This window comes from Trachemys scripta, chromosome 12 (genome assembly GCF_013100865.1).
Source record: "Trachemys scripta elegans isolate TJP31775 chromosome 12, CAS_Tse_1.0, whole genome shotgun sequence".
Taxonomy (NCBI): Eukaryota; Metazoa; Chordata; order Testudines; family Emydidae; genus Trachemys; species Trachemys scripta.
The window spans coordinates 44,273,400-44,292,013 of record NC_048309.1 but is presented as its reverse complement, the minus strand read 5'-3'; the positions used below and the strand labels follow the sequence as shown (position 1 = coordinate 44,292,013).

General features: G+C 40.0%; 2 protein-coding genes across 4 annotated transcripts; both read left to right on the top strand.

The window, feature by feature from the left end:
* The first annotated feature begins 3,810 nt into the window (after positions 1-3,810).
* Positions 3,811-4,809, top strand: LOC117885566 (olfactory receptor 6N1-like). The gene has a single exon (XM_034786832.1). The coding sequence runs from the start codon at positions 3,811-3,813 to the stop codon at positions 4,807-4,809; it is 999 nt and encodes a 332-aa protein (XP_034642723.1).
* A 7,065-nt stretch (positions 4,810-11,874) lies between these two features.
* On the top strand, positions 11,875-13,962 carry LOC117885892 (olfactory receptor 10A7-like). Of its 3 annotated transcripts, none has more exons than XM_034787421.1 (2): positions 11,875-11,885; positions 11,935-12,877. In XM_034787421.1, exons 1-2 carry the CDS (start codon positions 11,875-11,877, stop codon positions 12,875-12,877), a joined length of 954 nt encoding a protein of 317 aa, XP_034643312.1. The 3 variants fall into 3 exon arrangements, with proteins under 3 accessions (XP_034643312.1, XP_034643313.1, XP_034643311.1); XM_034787422.1 differs by lacking the exon at positions 11,875-11,885 and adding an exon at positions 13,947-13,962 and having other exon boundaries at positions 11,906-12,831; XM_034787420.1 differs by lacking the exon at positions 11,875-11,885 and having other exon boundaries at positions 11,906-12,877.
* Positions 13,963-18,614: the final 4,652 nt, after the last annotated feature.

Below are 18,614 nucleotides of genomic sequence, written 5' to 3'. Positions count from 1 at the left end.
GCAGAGCTTTATCAGGCCTCTGTAGCCTGTGATGTGTAAGCTGAGACACATGGAAGCCTATTATTTGCACATACCCTAGCAAGGCAGCTTTGATCATATATCCTAATGCAGAAAAGCTACAGCATGATGTGGCCATAAAAAGGAATACTGCCTTGTTCTGAGGCTGTGATGGACTTTCTGTGACCTCTAACCTCTGGGCCTCTGGGCATTTCTCTAGTGGGAATAAAAAGAATCAACTACACGTGATCAATTTCCATGAGTACCCACTGATTACTTCTTGGGGGTCACTAAACAGTGGCAATGGCTTCGACAGTGTCTGCGTCCTGGTGACATCGGTGTTTCGTGATGCTACCCTAGTCACAATCACTGCAAAGCAATGGTCGGGAGCCCAGCATGACATCACTCACAGCTTAATTCAAACACAAACCAACTCACCAGCTCTCCGAGCCTGAACCAGACTGATCTAAACTGCCCATTTTTTGATAGCTCACAATGTCGGGTGTAGCCAGCTGTGTAAGTTTGGAAGCCTCCACTCTTCATCTGTGATAACTAAGGGCAGTTCTGGTTGCTTGGCAACATCACGGCAGAGCCTCTTTCAGGGTACCTCCCTGGTGAACACCAAAATGTATATAAATGGATGCCTTTTGCCACTTGGAGAATTGTGCTGAGGCAAAGGCAATTTGCTCCAAGCAGGTAAGTTAGAGGGGAATGGATGAAATTAAAACACATATTTGAAATTTTCAAATTTGATTTTGAGGTAATTGGAAAGTGTCTGTTTTCTTTGAATATATATATATATATAATTAGAAAACCTGAAAATAGACTAATTTTCAGGTTTTGGGTGGAAATTTTGGAGGTTTGGTTGCAAAAGTACCCGCCAAAAAGTGCTTTGGGAGATTTTTTTGTTTTTCAATGAACAGTTGAAATTTTCCACAAGGGAAAAATACAACAAAAGCCCTCACCAAACCCAAAACATTTTTTCATCCATCCAGCTTGAAAGGTTTACATTTCTAATGGAATGTCTGAAAAAATTCATCCATGCTTTTAATTGCCAATGGGAAATAAGTATGTAAATCCCCTAGATGGCTTAATAAATTATAGCCAACATGTTTTATCTATTTCTATAGTTTGGGGGCATGTCCTTGTATACGTACATCTGCGTGTTTGCATTTGTAGGTTTTTGCATCCTTGTGTATATATGTGAATAGAATTGTGCTAGTGCATTTGATTGCATTTTTGGTGATTACGATCATATGTTCATATGCTTGTGTGCATCATTGTTTTTATGTTCACATGTATATAAACTGGTCTATTGGATAGGGGAGAAGCAATAGATATGATATAGCTTGATTTTAGTAAGCCGTTTGATGCAGTCCTTCATGACTTTTTTCATAAGCAAACCAGGGAAATGTGATTTAGATTAAATTACTATAAGATGAGTAAAAAACTTGTTGAAAGGCCGTACTCAAAGGGTACGTCCACACAGCAAAAACACTAACCCTGTGTCTGCAAGTCTCAGAGCCCATATCTCTAGACTTGGGCTTGTGGGGATTATGGTATGGCATTAAAAATAGACATGTAGACTACCAGTTTGAAGCCCAGGGAAAAGAATGGATTTCAAAGCCTGACCTCCAGCACAAGCCAGAACATCTACATAGCTATTTTTAGTGTTGTAGGAAGAACCCTACAAGACCAAGTCTGCAAACCCAGGTTCTGAGACTCACTGCTGCTGGGTAGTTTTTGGTGTGTTTTTGTTTTGTTTCATTATTTGCCGTATAGATTTACCCAAAGAGTAGTTATCAATGGTTCTCTGTCGAACTGGAAGGATGTATCTAGTGGGGTCCCAAGGGTTCTGTCCTGGGTCTAGTACTATCAAATATTTTCATTAATGATTTAGATAATGGAGTGGAGTGTATGCTTATAAAATCTGCAGATGACACCAAGCTGGAAGGCTTTGCAAGCACTTTGGAGGACAGGATAAGAATTCAAAATGACCTTGACAAATTGGAGATTTCATCTGAAATCAACAAGATGAAATTCAATAAACACAAATGCAAAGTTAGGAAGAAAAACTCCAGTGGAGAGCAATGAAAATGATCAAAGGTTTTAGCAAACCTGACCTATGAGGAAAGGTTAAAAAAACTGGGCATGTTCACTCTCGAAAAAAGGAGACTGAGGGGGATCTTATAGCAATCTTCAAATATGTTAAGGGCTGTTACAAAGAGGATGGAAATAAAGATATGCTTCAGAAATATGCATTGACGCTAGTTACATTTATAATATGGTTTGACAAATTACAAAACTCTCTATACATCAAGAAAACCCAACCCACCAGTTTGTAACAGCTCCATAACTTGTGGCTTTGTTCTATACTTTTTTCATCTCTGTTTTGGATACTACATTACAAACCAGTTGCTCAAAGAATGGCCACCTGAAAGGCGATTGCCCATCAACTTTGATGACACGTGGCTAGAGGCATCAGCTTGTCCTTTGTCTTTGAGAAACCGGTCTACCCCCTCTTTTTGTCCAGAGGACCCTGTTTACTGCTTATATGTAAACTGAGGTAAACAGTACAGAACATGCTGGGCTAGGTAGTCATCCAATGAAGAGTACAGGAAACACCATCAGAAAAATGTAACAGAACAGCACTGTGTAAATTTTGAATAACACAGATTCTGAGAATGATCTGGAGACAAAATATTCTTCACTGATGAACTCTATGAGCACTTTTATATCATGAATATATTGGAGAATTTTTCTGTCTGTTCTCAGATAATTCAAAAAAAGCAAGTAATAGAAATGCCGAAAAGCTGCAATTCATCAATCCTCTCAAGAAATGCCAGTGGTGGAGAATTGGCCAACAGACCATATAAGAGGGCATTGATTTAAAAAAATGGAAGTTAGAGGGCCAGTGTTACCTCACATTTTATTTAATATCTGCATTAATTATCTGAAAGGGGCATGTTAATGAAATACCCAAAGTATTTCCAAATACCTCTCTGAATGACACACAGGACAGAAGGAAACAGACAGAGCTAGAAGTTAGCAACATGGATAGAAAAATAAATCTATCTATCTATCTATCTATCTAAACACATCACTGTGGTATCACACGGATTAATCAATTAAGGCCCTGATCCTACAAAGATTGCCCATATGCTTAATTTTGCACACTATAATCAGTCCCATTGACTTTAATTTGTTGCACAATTGGGTTCCAAGTGTCATATGGTGAAAAACTAAAAATAAAATGAGTGATTGTAAAGTGATATGGTTGCCGAAAAGTACAGTGTAGAGAAATCAAGGCACCCTTCCATCTGTCCTCTGTTAGGAATGATCACATTGAAATGGCTATAAAAAAAATCTACACTGATGGGCATAAATATAAACAGCAAACATGATGGCAAGAGGAAGTTGTTTCTATATTTCTGAATGCAGAAAGTTGTGCATGGTCTCTCAGCTGAGCAGTGAAATGACTGACCAAAGGTTGGAAACAAAACCAGGTCTTCTGAGTTTCATGCTGCAATACAGCCCACCAACAGTGCATTGGAGAGGTGCCACCCCAGCAATTGATCATGTGGAAAGAGAAATATACAAGCAATATTGTTGAGGAAAATGTTTAGATGCCTCGAGCAGCAGTGATAGCTGGTGCTAAACATCCCAGCTGAGTTTCTTCAAGTAAGACTAGGGCTGGTAATCATCAGAGGGTGCTTTTGAGCAATAATTGAATTGTAATTTTGGCACTGTACTACAAAAGCAAATGTCTCTTCATTATCATTGCAGCGTTCTCTTCCCCCCTCCCCCCATCCCATGGATACTCCCCCTGGCACACATGAAAGCAGAAATCAAACGTCCATCATGGAATTTATCCTCCTGGGATTTGGGAATGTCCCAGAACTGCAGGTTCTTCTCTTCCTGCTGTTTCTAGTGATCTACATTATGACCATGGCCGGGAACATCCTCATTGTTGCACTAGTTGTGGCTGATCAGCACCTTCACACCCCCATGTACTTCTTCTTGGGGAACCTGTCCTGCTTGGAGACCTGCTACACCTCCACCATCCTGCCCAGGCTGCTGGCCAGTCTCCTGACTGGGGACAGAACCATTTCTGTGAGTGGCTGCTTCATGCAGCTTTATTGTTTTGGTGTCTTGGCATGTTCAGAATGCTATCTCCTGGCAGCGATGTCCTACGATCGGTATTTAGCGATATGTAAACCACTGCACTATACAGCCCTCATGAATGATAGGTTCTGCTTCCAGCTAGCAGCTGGGTCTTGGATTAGTGGATTTGTGGCTGCTTCCATAATAGTATCTTGGATATCGATGTTAATGTTCTGCGGTCCCAATGAAATTGACCATTTCCTGTGTGAATTCAACGTAGTGATAAAACTCTCCTGCAGTGACACCCATGGCATGGTACTTGTGGCTTTCCTGCTGTCCTCCTTATTCACACTACCACCATTTCTATTAACCCTGACTTCCTACATTTCTATCATCACCACCATCCTGAGAATCCCATCCACCACTGGTAGGAAAAAGGCATTTTCCACCTGTTCCTCTCACCTCATCGTGGTGACCATTTTCTATGGAACCCTAATCATTGTTTACTTGCTTCCAGACGTCAACACACTTCGAAGCATGACCAAAGTCTTCTCTGTCTTCTACACCATTCTCACACCACTGGTCAACCCCCTCATCTACAGCCTGAGAAACAAAGAGGTAAAGGAGGCCCTGAGGCAAGTTGTCAGGAAACTTGGTTCTTTCACAGCAGTTCAGAGAATTCAAGCTAATGCCTTTAGATCAAAATGAAAATGGAGACCGTGTGATGAAATTCATGTGATCTAAACTCGGAGTCCGATCCTGGAATCTCTGGCTCAAATCAGTCCTTCATGATTATCATCCCATTGAAACAAACCATATGGAATGTGAGTCCTACTGAAATCAATGTGATTTACAGGTATTTGCTGAAAGTGCCATGTGATGTACTGAAAACTGTGTTAAAATCACAATTCGTCTTTCCAAGTTTGGAAGGGATTTACTGGTACTGAGTGCAGGCAAAGGACTCTGTAGGGAAGCCTGCAATCTAGGACTAGGAGTCAATCTGCACAGAGCCAGTCTAGAGCCCGGTGGGGTGAATTATGACTAAGGGAGAAGCCTGCTTTGTCTCTCACTGGTTTGGGAGTTTTGTGAACTATTGTTCTGTATTCTAAGAAATAAAGTCATGTTATGTTTTATGTTTGCATCAAATTTCTCTGTGTTTATGCTGTGAGCATAAAATTCAAGTGCCCATCAGGCTGTGGTTTCTTCTCAGTAGAACTAGTCAGGAATTCCATCCACACACACCCCATGAAAACATTTGGGAAAAAAATCAATTTTCAGCTACATTTTTGATGATTTTTTGTTGTTGAGGTTTTCAACAACAAAAATCAACCACTGTGTTTTTTTTAATTGAAAATAGACATTTCCCAAGGAAAAGTCCATTTTGATGAAATAGCCATTTTTTGCCCAAACTCCTCTCCTCTGCCCTGCTCTCCCATGTTTCTAATGGAAAATCTCCAACCATCTCTACTACTGAGCTAGATTTCTCATTAACTTTCTGGACTGATATTTTTCATACATCATGATCATTCATGGAGGGGTGGATGAGTGGATGGAGTGCTGGTCATTTAGTGAAACATGCAGGTTAAATTCCTGTGACCATGGTGATGCTTCCCAGAGGAACCTGGGGTTGGGAGGCACTTTGCCACCACCTGTCCAGGGAGACTTGTCTGCGCCTGATGTGGATCAGCTCCCTGAAACCATCAGCCTCTGGCCACACAGGCTTGTCCTTCCAAGACTCTGCAGGCCTACACATGTTGATCACAACATATGATCACCAACTTCCCCAACAACAACAATATGGGTGAAACTAGACAATCACTATACTCACAAATGAACTCACACAGAAAACACTTTTCACAAAACGATCACTCCATATCTGACTTCTCATCCTCATCCTCAAAGGAAACCATTCAAAAGACAAGCTTGGGAGCTTAAATTCATCACTCTGTTAGACATCAAAACTCATCAATGCCTCCTGAGCTAGTAGGGCACAGCTGTCAAATTCAGGATCGCTCCCCTCCCAAATCTCAGCCACTTGCTCATTGATCCTTCGGGTAGGCTGATCAGAAAGAAGAATTATTTTAGAAGAGATGCTGACCATGTCAGGGCCTGCCATTGAACACAACATTTCACAAAACAGCAGCACAACACACACAGAGAGCTTCCAGAGTTCAATCATGGCTTAATGGTAAGAAATGTTCCACATTTGCCATGCTGCATGTCAAAAGGTCCATAATTTTGTGGAGTTTTGCTGGTATTATTATTTTTATTTTTTTCAGGTTAGTCAATAACGTTCTAGACTTTATGAACTATGGCTGGGATTTTCAAAGGAGACTAAGGAAGTTAGATGCTCAAATCCCATTGACTTTCAATGACAATACATTAATCTTGTGGTTTTATTGCTTTAGACAGTAAAAAGAGTGTGAAAAAGGAATTTCTTCCAGATTTTCTTATACATTCCCAACTTTACTCCAGTTGGAAAGCAGTAAAAATGGTCATATTTGCCCTTATGTTTCATTTGGTAAATTAGGCTGGAGAACATTCCTTTTTCAGCCAACTAATTGATAAGGCACCAGCATGGAACTCAGAAGGCCCGGTTACATTCCTGGCTCAGGCGCAGACTCCCTGGATGACCTTTGCTGAGTCGCTTAATCTTCTTCATTGTTCAGTGATCATCCATAAGAAGAGAGAGCACGAAACCAAAACATAATATCATATTCTAACACTCCATGTTGGGAAACTGTGTATCAAACACCCATGCTCTGGTTTCCCTGTCTGTATGGGGATAACATAGACTACCCTCAAAGAGGTGCTGCTAGAGTAAACACAATTCATCTCTGTGAAGGTGCTTATGTTACAGTGATGCAGATCACATAAATACCTAGATATATAGAAAGATTATTATTCAATTTTTGTAAATGAAGTGGGTGCTAAGTTTTAAGCATGAGTAGCCTCACTGAAACCAATGAGGTGTAAGATGATACTTAAGTGGGATTAAATGAGCATGTGTTAAACTCCCATTGACTTCCATGTGACTATGCTCAGGTTTCAAATGAAGCACATGCTTAAGTGCTTCACTATAATGAGGTCAAAATTTGGTAGCAAGTCCTTACTTGATATGACGAATACACCAAGGAATAGGGTTGTGATAGATTCTCTATCACTGACAATCTTTCAATCAACATTGGATGTTTTGTTTTGTTTTAATGTATACTCTAGTTCAAACATGAATTACTTTGCGGGAATTCTCTGGTTTGGTTTATACAGAAGCTCAGACTAAATGATTACAACCGACCCTTCTGGCCCTGGAATCCATGGATCTATGACAATTACCTACCTACCCTATCCAAAGCAGACGGATTTATCCAGGGGAGCTCTGCTTTTAATATGACAGGAACAAATTTTTATTAGCTGCAGGGAAGTTCATACAGTTATGCCATGATTCCATGAGCAGTTACTACCCAGTGTAATGTTTCCCACTATAAGTAGTCACAATGAGGTAAATGGCACTAATTGAAACAGGACTGTTTGTGCTCTCCTTTGAGGGTAAGATCTGAAGCCAACAGGTTTCTTTCATTGAATCATGCTCATGGGTTATTCATGCTTAATTTAGTTTCACACTGGTGTAATTTAGGGTATATCTAGATGTGATTCTACCGGCTCATGTAGACGTACCTGTGTTCACGGTCATTGAGATGGTGTGCTAAAAATAGTAGTGCAGCCATAGTAGCACAGGCAGCGGCAAACGGCAGTAGCATGAGCTCATCACTTGGATTTACAAACCCACTCAGACGCTATCAGCGCAGGTGTCTGTACCTCTGCTCCCCGAGCTCCAAGTGTAGATATGGCTTCAAAAGAGAATTTGACTCAGTAGATCTGAATCTCATCGACATGGAAGCTGCTTTGTACCACTTCAGACATATAAAAAGGGCCTAAAAATGGATATAAATGGCATTCACACCCACTACAAGGCTCTGGGACATAGACAGAACCACATGACCACATGAATTGGCATTAATGCAAATGAGAATTTGGTGAGGAAGGGATAGCTCAGTGATTTGAGAATTACCCTGCTAAACCCAGGGATGTGAGTTCAATCCTTGAGGGGGCCACTTAGGAATCTGGGGCAAAATCAGCACTTGGTCCTGCTAATGAAGGCAGGGGGCTGGCCTCAGTGACCTTTCAGGGTCCCTTCCAGTTCTATGAAATAGGTATATCGCTTTATTTATGCTAAGGTCCAGGAACAAGACAAAAGTTTCTATTGAAAAATCTAATGCTGCAGACTTTTGCAACTGAATCAGAGAGAAGCAGTGGGAACACATGGGTATAAAATTCCCTGGTGTGCGGAGCACAGTGGTTTCAGCATAATTACTCCCGAAGGTTTATGTAAGAAGGCTGAAGTAGACCACAGAAATCCGTACTTTCTTCCTGCAGAGAGCTGAGCATAAGGAGCTGGAGGTAGGGGGAACTTATTTTGGATCTGACTAAATTTTGGTTAGCATCCACTTTTGCATGGACTGAAAACATAGCTGAGAGCATGTTGTTTTTGCCCTTGTGACTTGAACAATCTCAGTAGAGAAATCCAGGGCAGATTCTCATTTCTAACAAAGAATTTTCACCTGCTGTGTATCAGCCCTTTAGTACTTCTTTTCCTTGCTTTCCCAAAGAAATGTAAAACTGCAATTAAACAGGTGCCTATCCTCAGATGTTCCTGATGCTAGCCATCCCCAGGGCTCCATATACTAATGCAAAATCTTCCAAAAGATTGGGAAATGATGTAATTAGGCTGCAACTTTTGGGGGGAAGGGCTGACTTTTTATTCAGGATTTATCCGGAGCATAGCGCAATGGAATCCTATTCCATGACTGGGGCTCCTAGGTATTACCTCAATTCAAATAAATAACTTAGGAAAAGATGTCCAATAAGTAATGCAAACCAGAACATATCCCTCTAGTAAATCAGACACAGATAATTCTGTATCCAGCAGAATCTGGCAATTGTGAAGTTAAGTTGAAGGCAAAGGGGAGTTTGTATCAAGTTATCATATTATTTGTCTGGAAAGGATTAGGTAGAATTAACACTAATGAAGTGATTTCTCTCCTTTTATTGAATTACTTTCAATTCCCTTTAATTAAGCAAACAGTGATTTCCAGAGATCTCAGACACTGAATTAGCCCATAACATTTTAATTTTGCCTGATCATATCATAAACACAGAACTTCCTGATTCTGAAATTTTAGTGGTGTTTAGCAACCTGATAGGACTGTCTGCTTTATCAGACATTTATCCAGGGCTCAGTTTTGCAAAGGCACACGTGAATGAGATTCCTCATGTAGCAAAGTTTGCTAGATTGTAGAGGTTGGCTTTAAGTGATCCCTTATAGATGTTGTTTTTTTCCTGAAATCGAAGCTGTCCAGGCTGTGGTCTCTGCAACCTCTGTATTCATGCAGCCTTTACTTGTGTCTTTAGAATGGAGCATCTTGAGAACCAACCAAAGGCATTGGATTGATGGTTGTGGAAGTGAGTGCATGAAATGAACTCTTTGTCTGTCTCTCTATATAGACATGGCCTCCATCTGTGCAGTTTGATCAGTCATATCATTGGGTTTCTGCAGCAATGTATACTCTCATATCTATAGGGTATATTCAGGGGTTGTTCTGTGCTTAGATTAGGGTGACTCATGAAACCCGAAATCCCTTCCTGTTCCTCCACAGACTAGCTGTGTGACCTTGGTGGAGAATCACTTCTTGCTTCCCTGTGCCTTGGTTTTTCCATCTGCAAAACTGGTGTAAATACTGACCTGCCACAGTCAGAGGTTGTGTGACTGGTCCAACCAATGTCAGTTATTCAGAGGTCTTTGGTGCACGGTTGGGGGGTGCTATGTAAATGGTGGAGGACATATTGTGATAGCTTCACATTGAATGGGACCTTGTTCCATAAATTATCACGTTGGTTTCTGTGGAATTGCTCAGGGAACAATTCAAATGCTAATCAGTAAGGGCTCAAAGAACTGGCTAACTCTTGATAATTATTGTTATTAGAAATAAATATAAGAACAATGCCTTCTCTCTTTTTTCATAGCTGTTCTACCATAAAATCATAGTTTTCAAAATTAGGTTTAATCCTAAATCAGGCCAAAAATTCAAAATCTCAAGATTTTATTTTAGTGAAACAAAATATTCTGAAAAAATATCTGAATAAATTAAAATTGTTGTTTTTAATAATATTAAAACATTTCATTTTGACTCTATAAATTTGATTATATTGATGGTTGAAATGATAACCATGAAGCAATATTATTCTACCATATCAATTTTCCATAGACAATTTAGATAAAATCAAAACATTCCACCTAAATATTTAGATTTTATCAAATCATCGTTTTCTTACGGAAAACATTCCTCTGAAAATTTTCAACCAGCTCTGTTTTTTTTAACTTCCTTCTATCTGTCTGCAAACAGTTGTTACATTTCCTCATATCCTATAGTCACATACTCTGGTCTTTGTAAATTTCTTCATACCTTAGATTTTTAATTCCCTTCCCCCATTAAAAAGTATCAGACTTTTTACCTCTTTTTTGTACTCTCTCCAGTTTTTTATTATACTTTTCATAAAATTAAAAAAAAAAAAGAATCAAAATGGGCTCTGGTCCATATATTATGAAACCATAATCTATTCCATATGAATTGGAATTATCAACAGTTATTTAGAAATCAATTTAATTCGGTAATAATAATGTCACTTTGCATTTCCATAGCAACAGTAATCTGAGGATCTCAAAGAGTTCTACAAATATTAATTATTTTAGACTCACAATTCCACTGAGGGATAAATAAAACTAATCATCCCTTTCTATAGCTGGAGAAACTAAGGCACAAAAAAGAGAAGTGGCCTGCCCATCTCCTCTGATTTTTCTGTGTAAAGCCCTCAAGTGCTTTAAAATTCCACCTGGTCATGGTGGACAGAAAGTTAGTTAGAATCTCAATATTATTATTTGGCAATCACTGAACAGGGCAGAAAACTCTGTGCCAGTCAGATGGGACTGTAGGGGGGAAATATGCAGCTTGTGCAAATCAGTAAGGATCCATATACTTCAAAGAAACTTTGGTGATCTACACTATCTTGGGGTCCGTATAGTGTACCGATTAGAACATAGTGTAGTCAATGTGTTCCTGATGAATTTATAACAATAAGAAATTGTGTGTCCTTATTGGAGAAGGGGGAAAGGTGGGATGCTTAAAGGAATTTGAAAGAGGATAAAATTTAAAGAGATTAGTGAAATCTATCCATCTATCCACTGGTCAATTGGGCTACCTATCTATTAATCTATTTCTCTTTATATAGATCTATCTGTGTGTCGTTCTATCCAATTGAGGGGACTTTTACAGGTAGTTCTGATTTTTCAACAGAAACTACACATTTGGGGGATGTTTCTTTTCATTGAGACATTTTCTCTCATTTCGTGACTGCAACTAGAATGAACACATACCAATTAACCCAGATTGGCATCTATGGGAAATTTGCCCTAGGGAGAAGGAGAAGAAGCCCTTATAGTTTTGAGGACGATTTTGAAGAAGTCAAGCACCAAAGTACAGATCATTAACAGTATTTAAGTACCTAACACCCCTAGAAATCAATGCAAGTTATCCTTTGAATTATCATTGATGATCTGGGCCCCAACTCCCATGGAATGTCCATGGGAGTTGAAAGTCTGACTTCTCTGTGTGCCTTTGAGCATTTCTCCTTATTTTCTGCAGTGGGTCATTTCTTCACATGATATCTGGGTATTTATTGTCTCCCACAGATGAATTATGCAGAAGAATCAAGAAGGAGGAACCTCACCACAGTGACTGAATTCATTCTACTAGGATTGTCCAACCACCATAACCTGCAGGTGCCTCTGTTCTCCATCTATCTGTCCATTTATACCATTACACTGATGGGGAACATCCTCATCATCCTCATCACCATGGACCCCGCCCTTCACACCCCCATGTATTTCTTTCTCCGGGTCTTATCCTTCCTGGAGATCTGCTATACCTCAGTCACTGTCCCCAAGATGCTGATGAACTTCCTTTCAGACAACAGGAGCATTTCCTACATGGGCTGTGCTGCCCAAATGTACTTCCTGCTCTTCCTTGGAATCTCTGAGTGCTTCCTTCTGGCTGCCATGGCATATGACCGCTATGTGGCTATATGCAACCCATTGAGATACAGGCTCATCATGAACAGGAGGGTCTGCCTTTCCTTGACAATTCTCTCTTGGTTCTGGGGTAATGTGGTGTCCCTAGTACAGACAGCCTGGGTTTTCACCTTGCCATTTTGTGGGTCCAATCAGATTAACTATTTCTTCTGTGATATTCCCCCATTGATTAAGCTTTCTTGTATTGACATCCCTTTGTATGAAATGCAGTTGTTTACAGCAGCTATACTAGTCATCTTCACTCCATTTTCTCTCATTGTTGTGTCCTACACCTTTATTATCTCCACCATCTTAAAGATGGCATCAGCTGAAGGCAGACACAAAGCCTTCTCCACCTGCTCCTCACACCTCATTGTGGTGACATTGTATTACGGGAGCTGTGGCCTGATCTATTTAAGACCCAAGTCCATTCATTTACTAGACACCAACAAAATGCTGGCTCTGATATACACAACCATCACCCCAACCTTGAATCCCTTTATCTACAGCCTGAGGAACAAGGAGGTGAAAGAGGCTCTGAGGAGATTGCTGGGGGACAGGACGAAGAGAAGAATATTTTCTCACAGAATGTAATTTGGGCACAGCTCTTGTTCTGATACCAGTAACTCAACTGTACAAATCTGGAGTAGTTCCCTTGAAGTCAGTAGCATTCACAGTTACAATTGAACTAGTGTCCAAAAACTGCAGAATGAAACACATGAAAATGTTAATGTTTTGTCAATTTTTTGTTTGAATTTAAATTAGAAATTTTGGCCAAAGAACATCATCAAAGTGTCAGAAATGGTTATCATATTTGTAGCTTCTTGAAACAAAAAGAGAAAATCACAAAAACCCATTTACATTTCACATGGCAATGCATGGATTATTTTCAACTCAGCTCAAAATTGCAATGAAAAATTCTGTTTAAAAATCTTATTTTGGAAAACAATGTTTATGTGCTGTATGCTAACCATTTTGAGAATGATTTTGAATAAAAGTTTATGTAAAATTTTTGAAAATTAATGTAAATAATAGATTATAAAGTACAATACAAAGTTTTGCTAAAAATAAAGAAATTGGGAACATCTGAAGGTACCAAATGATGCTAATTTCAGTTTTTTGTTGTAATTTTTTTCACCATTTCTACTAAACAGAGACTAGAAAACCAAATAAGAAAAGGAGAGTACCTTAGTTCCCAGGTGATATTCACAGAGCCTTCAGAAAAGCATTGGCAATTTCATTGCAAATACAATTTCCCCATCAAGACTTTTCTCAGTGCCACTTTCACATCCTGGTTCTTCAGGGTGTAGCTCAATGGGTTCAGGATGAGGGGTCACTGCATTGTAAACCAGGGACAACACCCTGTATTATCAAGGAAGAAGCTGGAGATGGGCCCAACATAAGTGATGCAGAACAGGAGGAGGATGGTCAGGTGAGATGTGTAGGTGGAAAAAGTTTCAGAGTCCACTTCGTAGAGCATATCTTAGGATGGTGGAGATGATGTACACATAGGACAGGACTATACACAGGAATAGTGTCCAGCCTATGAAGATCCTAATGGCAAACAAGATTATGTTCTGGAGGCAGGTGTAACTCCATTCAAGCAGCTTCCTTGATTTCATTGACTATCCTAAAGGAGAACATATTGTTCAACGTAAATAAGGTTGGTAAAATCTTGACCTTTCTCTGTTTCTGTTCCAGTGGTGCTCAATCAGCAAAGTGTGTGTCCAGGCACTGAAAATAGCAGAAACAGTTATTGCAGTAGGAAGAGAGCCTGAGACATAAGCCCTTGATTCAGAGGCCTGGTATGAGGCTGGAGGCCTGGGCTAAAGCAGTAGTCAAAGCTTTACTGGTAAAGCAAAGACATGCTGTGAGCAAGGGCAGGACCTGCTCACAGAATCTGTCAAGAACAGGGCTGTTATTGTTGGAATACATATTCCTAAGATGTGCTAGGCACAGAGCATTCACACAAACACATCCCAATATCAAGTGGTACTAGAACATTCCAATATAGAGGATAGTACAAAAACATCCCCCAAGGATAACAGGAAAACACTGACCCTGACTAAATGACACTGGCTAAAGATAAGGTCAGGATGATAATAGAGATGTTTTGTTTGAACCAACATGTACAAAGTGATGGGTGATAACTAGCCATGTCAAGGGGCAGTAACTATGCCACAGGGGCAGTATGAAACTTGTTTGTATCGTGGTATAAAGATGTATCTCAGAGGGAGTATCTTTGTCTAGCCTAGGGAGGAACAGAAAGTCCCACCATTCACTGAGCTGGTCCATTGTTATGGTCATGCATGTGTTAGCAGTCCGGTAGAGTCTGCGGGATACTAGTACCGTGCTTCATTGACAATAAAACTGGCTGAGTGCCCTCATCCATGAATGGATCTTGTGGTCATTGGACAGGTTGCTCAAGGTCTGCCATGCCAGCTGTCTGCGCAGGACTAGGGCAACACACAGAGGGAACACACACATGCAGACAAACATCTATCAACATCTAACAACAATTGTGTGAATCAAATATACCAAGGGATACAGGAAGTATCTTTTCTTCCAAAGAACAGGTGTCTTCTAAATGAGATTAAGGAGTCATCCATTGGGACTAGTACACAAGAGATAGTTGCATGCGTTTTTGACCTCAGCTGTGAATTCAAACTGATTTGGTTAAACTAATGTCAACTGCTTGCGGGTGCTTTTATTTTGGTTTAAGCCAGACTTATTTCAGTTTAGCCAAAGGCTTAATTTAAACTTAAATATACAATTTCTAACCTGAAATAAGAGTTTCCACACAGGCTTATGCACCAGTTTTAGGCAAGAAAATGATTGACGTGCAACCAATGCAACTTTCATGTGTTAACAAAGCCATAGTTTGGAGTAATGTTCAGAGTATAAGCATGGAGTATAAGCAAAAGTGTTCACGTTGGCCTACCTCTGTTCCCACCAAACTTAGATTCCTGGTAAAGAAGATAAACAAAGGTGAAACTGAAGCTGTGTGGAAACTGTTTGCCTATAGCTTGTAGTTGTTCTCTTTAATCAATGCCTCTCCCTCCTGAGTCACTAGGGCATAGTAGTCAAACTCAGGATCGCCTACCTCCCAAATCTCATCGATCCTTCAGGTAGGATGAGCAGAAGCAAGAGTTATTTTAAGAGAAATTACACCCAGATCAGAACCCCTCATTGAACTCAACATTTCACATGAGAGCAGCACACACATGCCTAGCGCTTCCAGAATTTGAATCACAGCTGTAACGGAAAGGAATGTTCCATCTTTGCCATGGTGGGTGTCAAATGGTCCATAATTTGACAGAGATTTGCTGGTGATGTTTGTTTTACTTTTCCAATTTAGCTAATAACATTCTACAGTGTATCAATTATGGCTCGGCTTCCAAAGGAGCTTGGGGCATTTAGGTGCTCAAATCCCATTGACTTTCAATGGCAATATGCTAATCACATACTTTTATTGCTTTAAATCATAAAAAGAGTGTGCAGAAGAGATTTTATCCAATATTTTGTCTCCTTTTCTAATTTTTCTCCTGTTGGAAAACAGTTAAAATAGTTATATTCGTCCCTATCTTTCATTTAGTAAGTTATGGTGGAGAACCCTCATATTTCAATCAATTAAAAGGCACGGGAATGGAATTCAGAAGACCTGGTTACATTGCAGGTTCAGCCACAGATTCCCTGGGTGACCTTGGATGCATTAGTTATTCTTCCTCGTTGTTCAGTGGTCATGCATAATAAGAGAAAGCAGCAAACTGACGCATACTCTCCAACTATACCACCTCCTGTTTCAAGCAATATATCATCACAAACATACCTTGTTTTTCACCTATGTCTGGTAATAACATTGACTTCCCTCATAGGGGTGCGGTTAGCATAAAATCTGTTCATTATTGTGAAGGTGCTTATATTACAATGGTCAGGACCACCGAATTACCTAGATATACAGGAGGACTATTACCCAGAGTTGGCAAATTGCGTGTTGAGCTTTAAGCATGAGTAGCCTCAGTGAAGTCAATGACCCTTCAGCTGATGCTTCAGTGGCATATTTTGAGCATGTGTTAAACTCCCATTGACTTTAAAGCGACTACTCACAGGCTTAAAGTGAGACACGTGCTAAAATGCTTTGCTGTAATGAGACCAACGTTTGGTAGGAAGTGTTTGCTTGACAAGGGCACTGACCATTTTGAAAACAATTCTGGATGCTTTGTTTTGTTTTGTTTTAAAATACACTATTTTTCAAAGAGGAATCACTTTGGAAGAATTATCTGGTCCAGGTTATACAGAAGCTCAGACTAAATGATAACAACAGCCCCTGCTGGCCTTGGAATCCAGGAATCTGAGAAAATTACCTACCTGGTGTAATGTTTCCCACTATGTGTAGTCACTATCACGTAAAAGCTTTCCACATAGCTTTTACACTTGAGCCCTCCATTGAAGGCCAGATCTGAAGCCCTGTGAAGCCAACAGGTGTCTCTCACTGGATCACACTCATGGGTTCGCAATACAAGGCCCTAATCTAGATTCACACCTGTGTAATTTAGGCTACATCTGCCCTTGGAGCTACAGGTGTGATTCCCAGCTCATGTACACATATTTGTACTGAGTTGTCATTGAGTTAGCGTTCTAAAAATAGAAGTGTAGCCGCAGTAGCACAGACAGCGGCAAATGGCTATGTGCTACTCACCTCAAGTACAAAGCCACTCAGACCCCAAGGGCACATACTTCATTCAGCTAGACTGTGCTGCCGCCACTCCCCCAGCTTCTAGTGTAGCTGAAGCCTTAGAGTAGAATTCAGCTTAGTTGACCTGAGCCTCATTGACACAGAAGCTGCTTTGTACCATTCTAGCAGTATGAAAAGGGTCGGAAAATGGACATAAATGACATTGACATCCACCCCAAGGCTCTGTTACATTCACAGAGCCACATGAAGTCTCTATAATGTGAATGAGAATTAACTCCAGGAACACTCAAGCAAAAAAAAGACAAAAGTTTCCACTGAAAATCCTTATGCTGCAGACTTTTTCCTCCCAATTAAAGAGACACAGTGGGAATACATGGGTGTAAATCCCCCGGTGTGTTGGGCACAGTGGCTGCAGCATAATTACACCCCAAAGGTCATATAAGGGGACTGAAATAGACCATAGATATCAGCACATTCATTCTGCAGAGAGCTGAGCAGAGAAACCCGGAGGTAGGAGGAAATTATTTTGGATCTAGCTACATTCTGGTTGGCGTTCACTATTGTATGGACTGAAAACATATCTGAGGGCATGTTACTTTTGCTCCCTTGACTTGAACTGTCTCTGTATAGAAACCTGGGGGAGATTCTCAAGTGGCGTCATTTCAAAGAAAGAAATTTCACCTGCTGGGGATTGGTCCCTTTAGTATTTATTTTTCTTGCTTTCCTAAAGAAATTTAAAACTGCAATTAAATAGATGCCCATCTTTGGAAGTTCTTGACATTAGCCATCCCCAGGGCTCTGTATAGTAATGTAAAATCTTCCAACAGGGATACAGATTGGGAAATGATGTAATTAGACTGCAAGTTCTTTGGGGCAAGGGCTGTCTTTTTTAGTTCAGGGTTTGTCAAGAGTATAACATAATGGAGTCCTGATCCATGCTCGGGGCTCCTAGGCATTAATGCGTTTCAAATAAATATAAATAAATAAATAAATAAAACATGTCCCACAAGCAATGCAAACCAGAACATACAACTCAAGAAAATGAGACAGAGATAGTTCTGTAGGCAGAATGTGGCAATTGCAAAGAGATATACCAGTACCTGATAATTAACTTAAAGCAACTAGGAGTTTGTATTATGTTTTATTACTTTATTTGTAGAAAGAGAGTGTGTAGAATTAACACTAATGGTGAAGTATTTTTTTCTCCTTGTATTTAGTTTATTTTTTTCAGTTCCCTGTTTCACTAAGCCAACAGTGATTTCTGGAGATTTTGGACACTGAATTAGGTCATTGCCAATTACATTTTAATTTTGACTGATCATATCATAAACATCGAACTTCCTAATTCTTTAACTTTTGAGGTGTTTAGCAACTTGATTGGATTGTCTGCTTTCTCATACATTTATCCAGGAATCATTTTTTGCAAATGCACACATGAATGAGACTCCTCATGTGGCAGTTTGCTAGATCATAGCCTTTGGCTTTATATGACATCTGATAGATGTTCTATTCCCGAAATCCAGGCTGTGGTCTCTACAGTCTCTGTACTCATGCAGCCTTTGCAGGTGTCTTAAAAACAGAGTCTCTTGAGAACCAGCAAATGGGACTGGATTGATGGTTGTGGAGGTGGGTGCA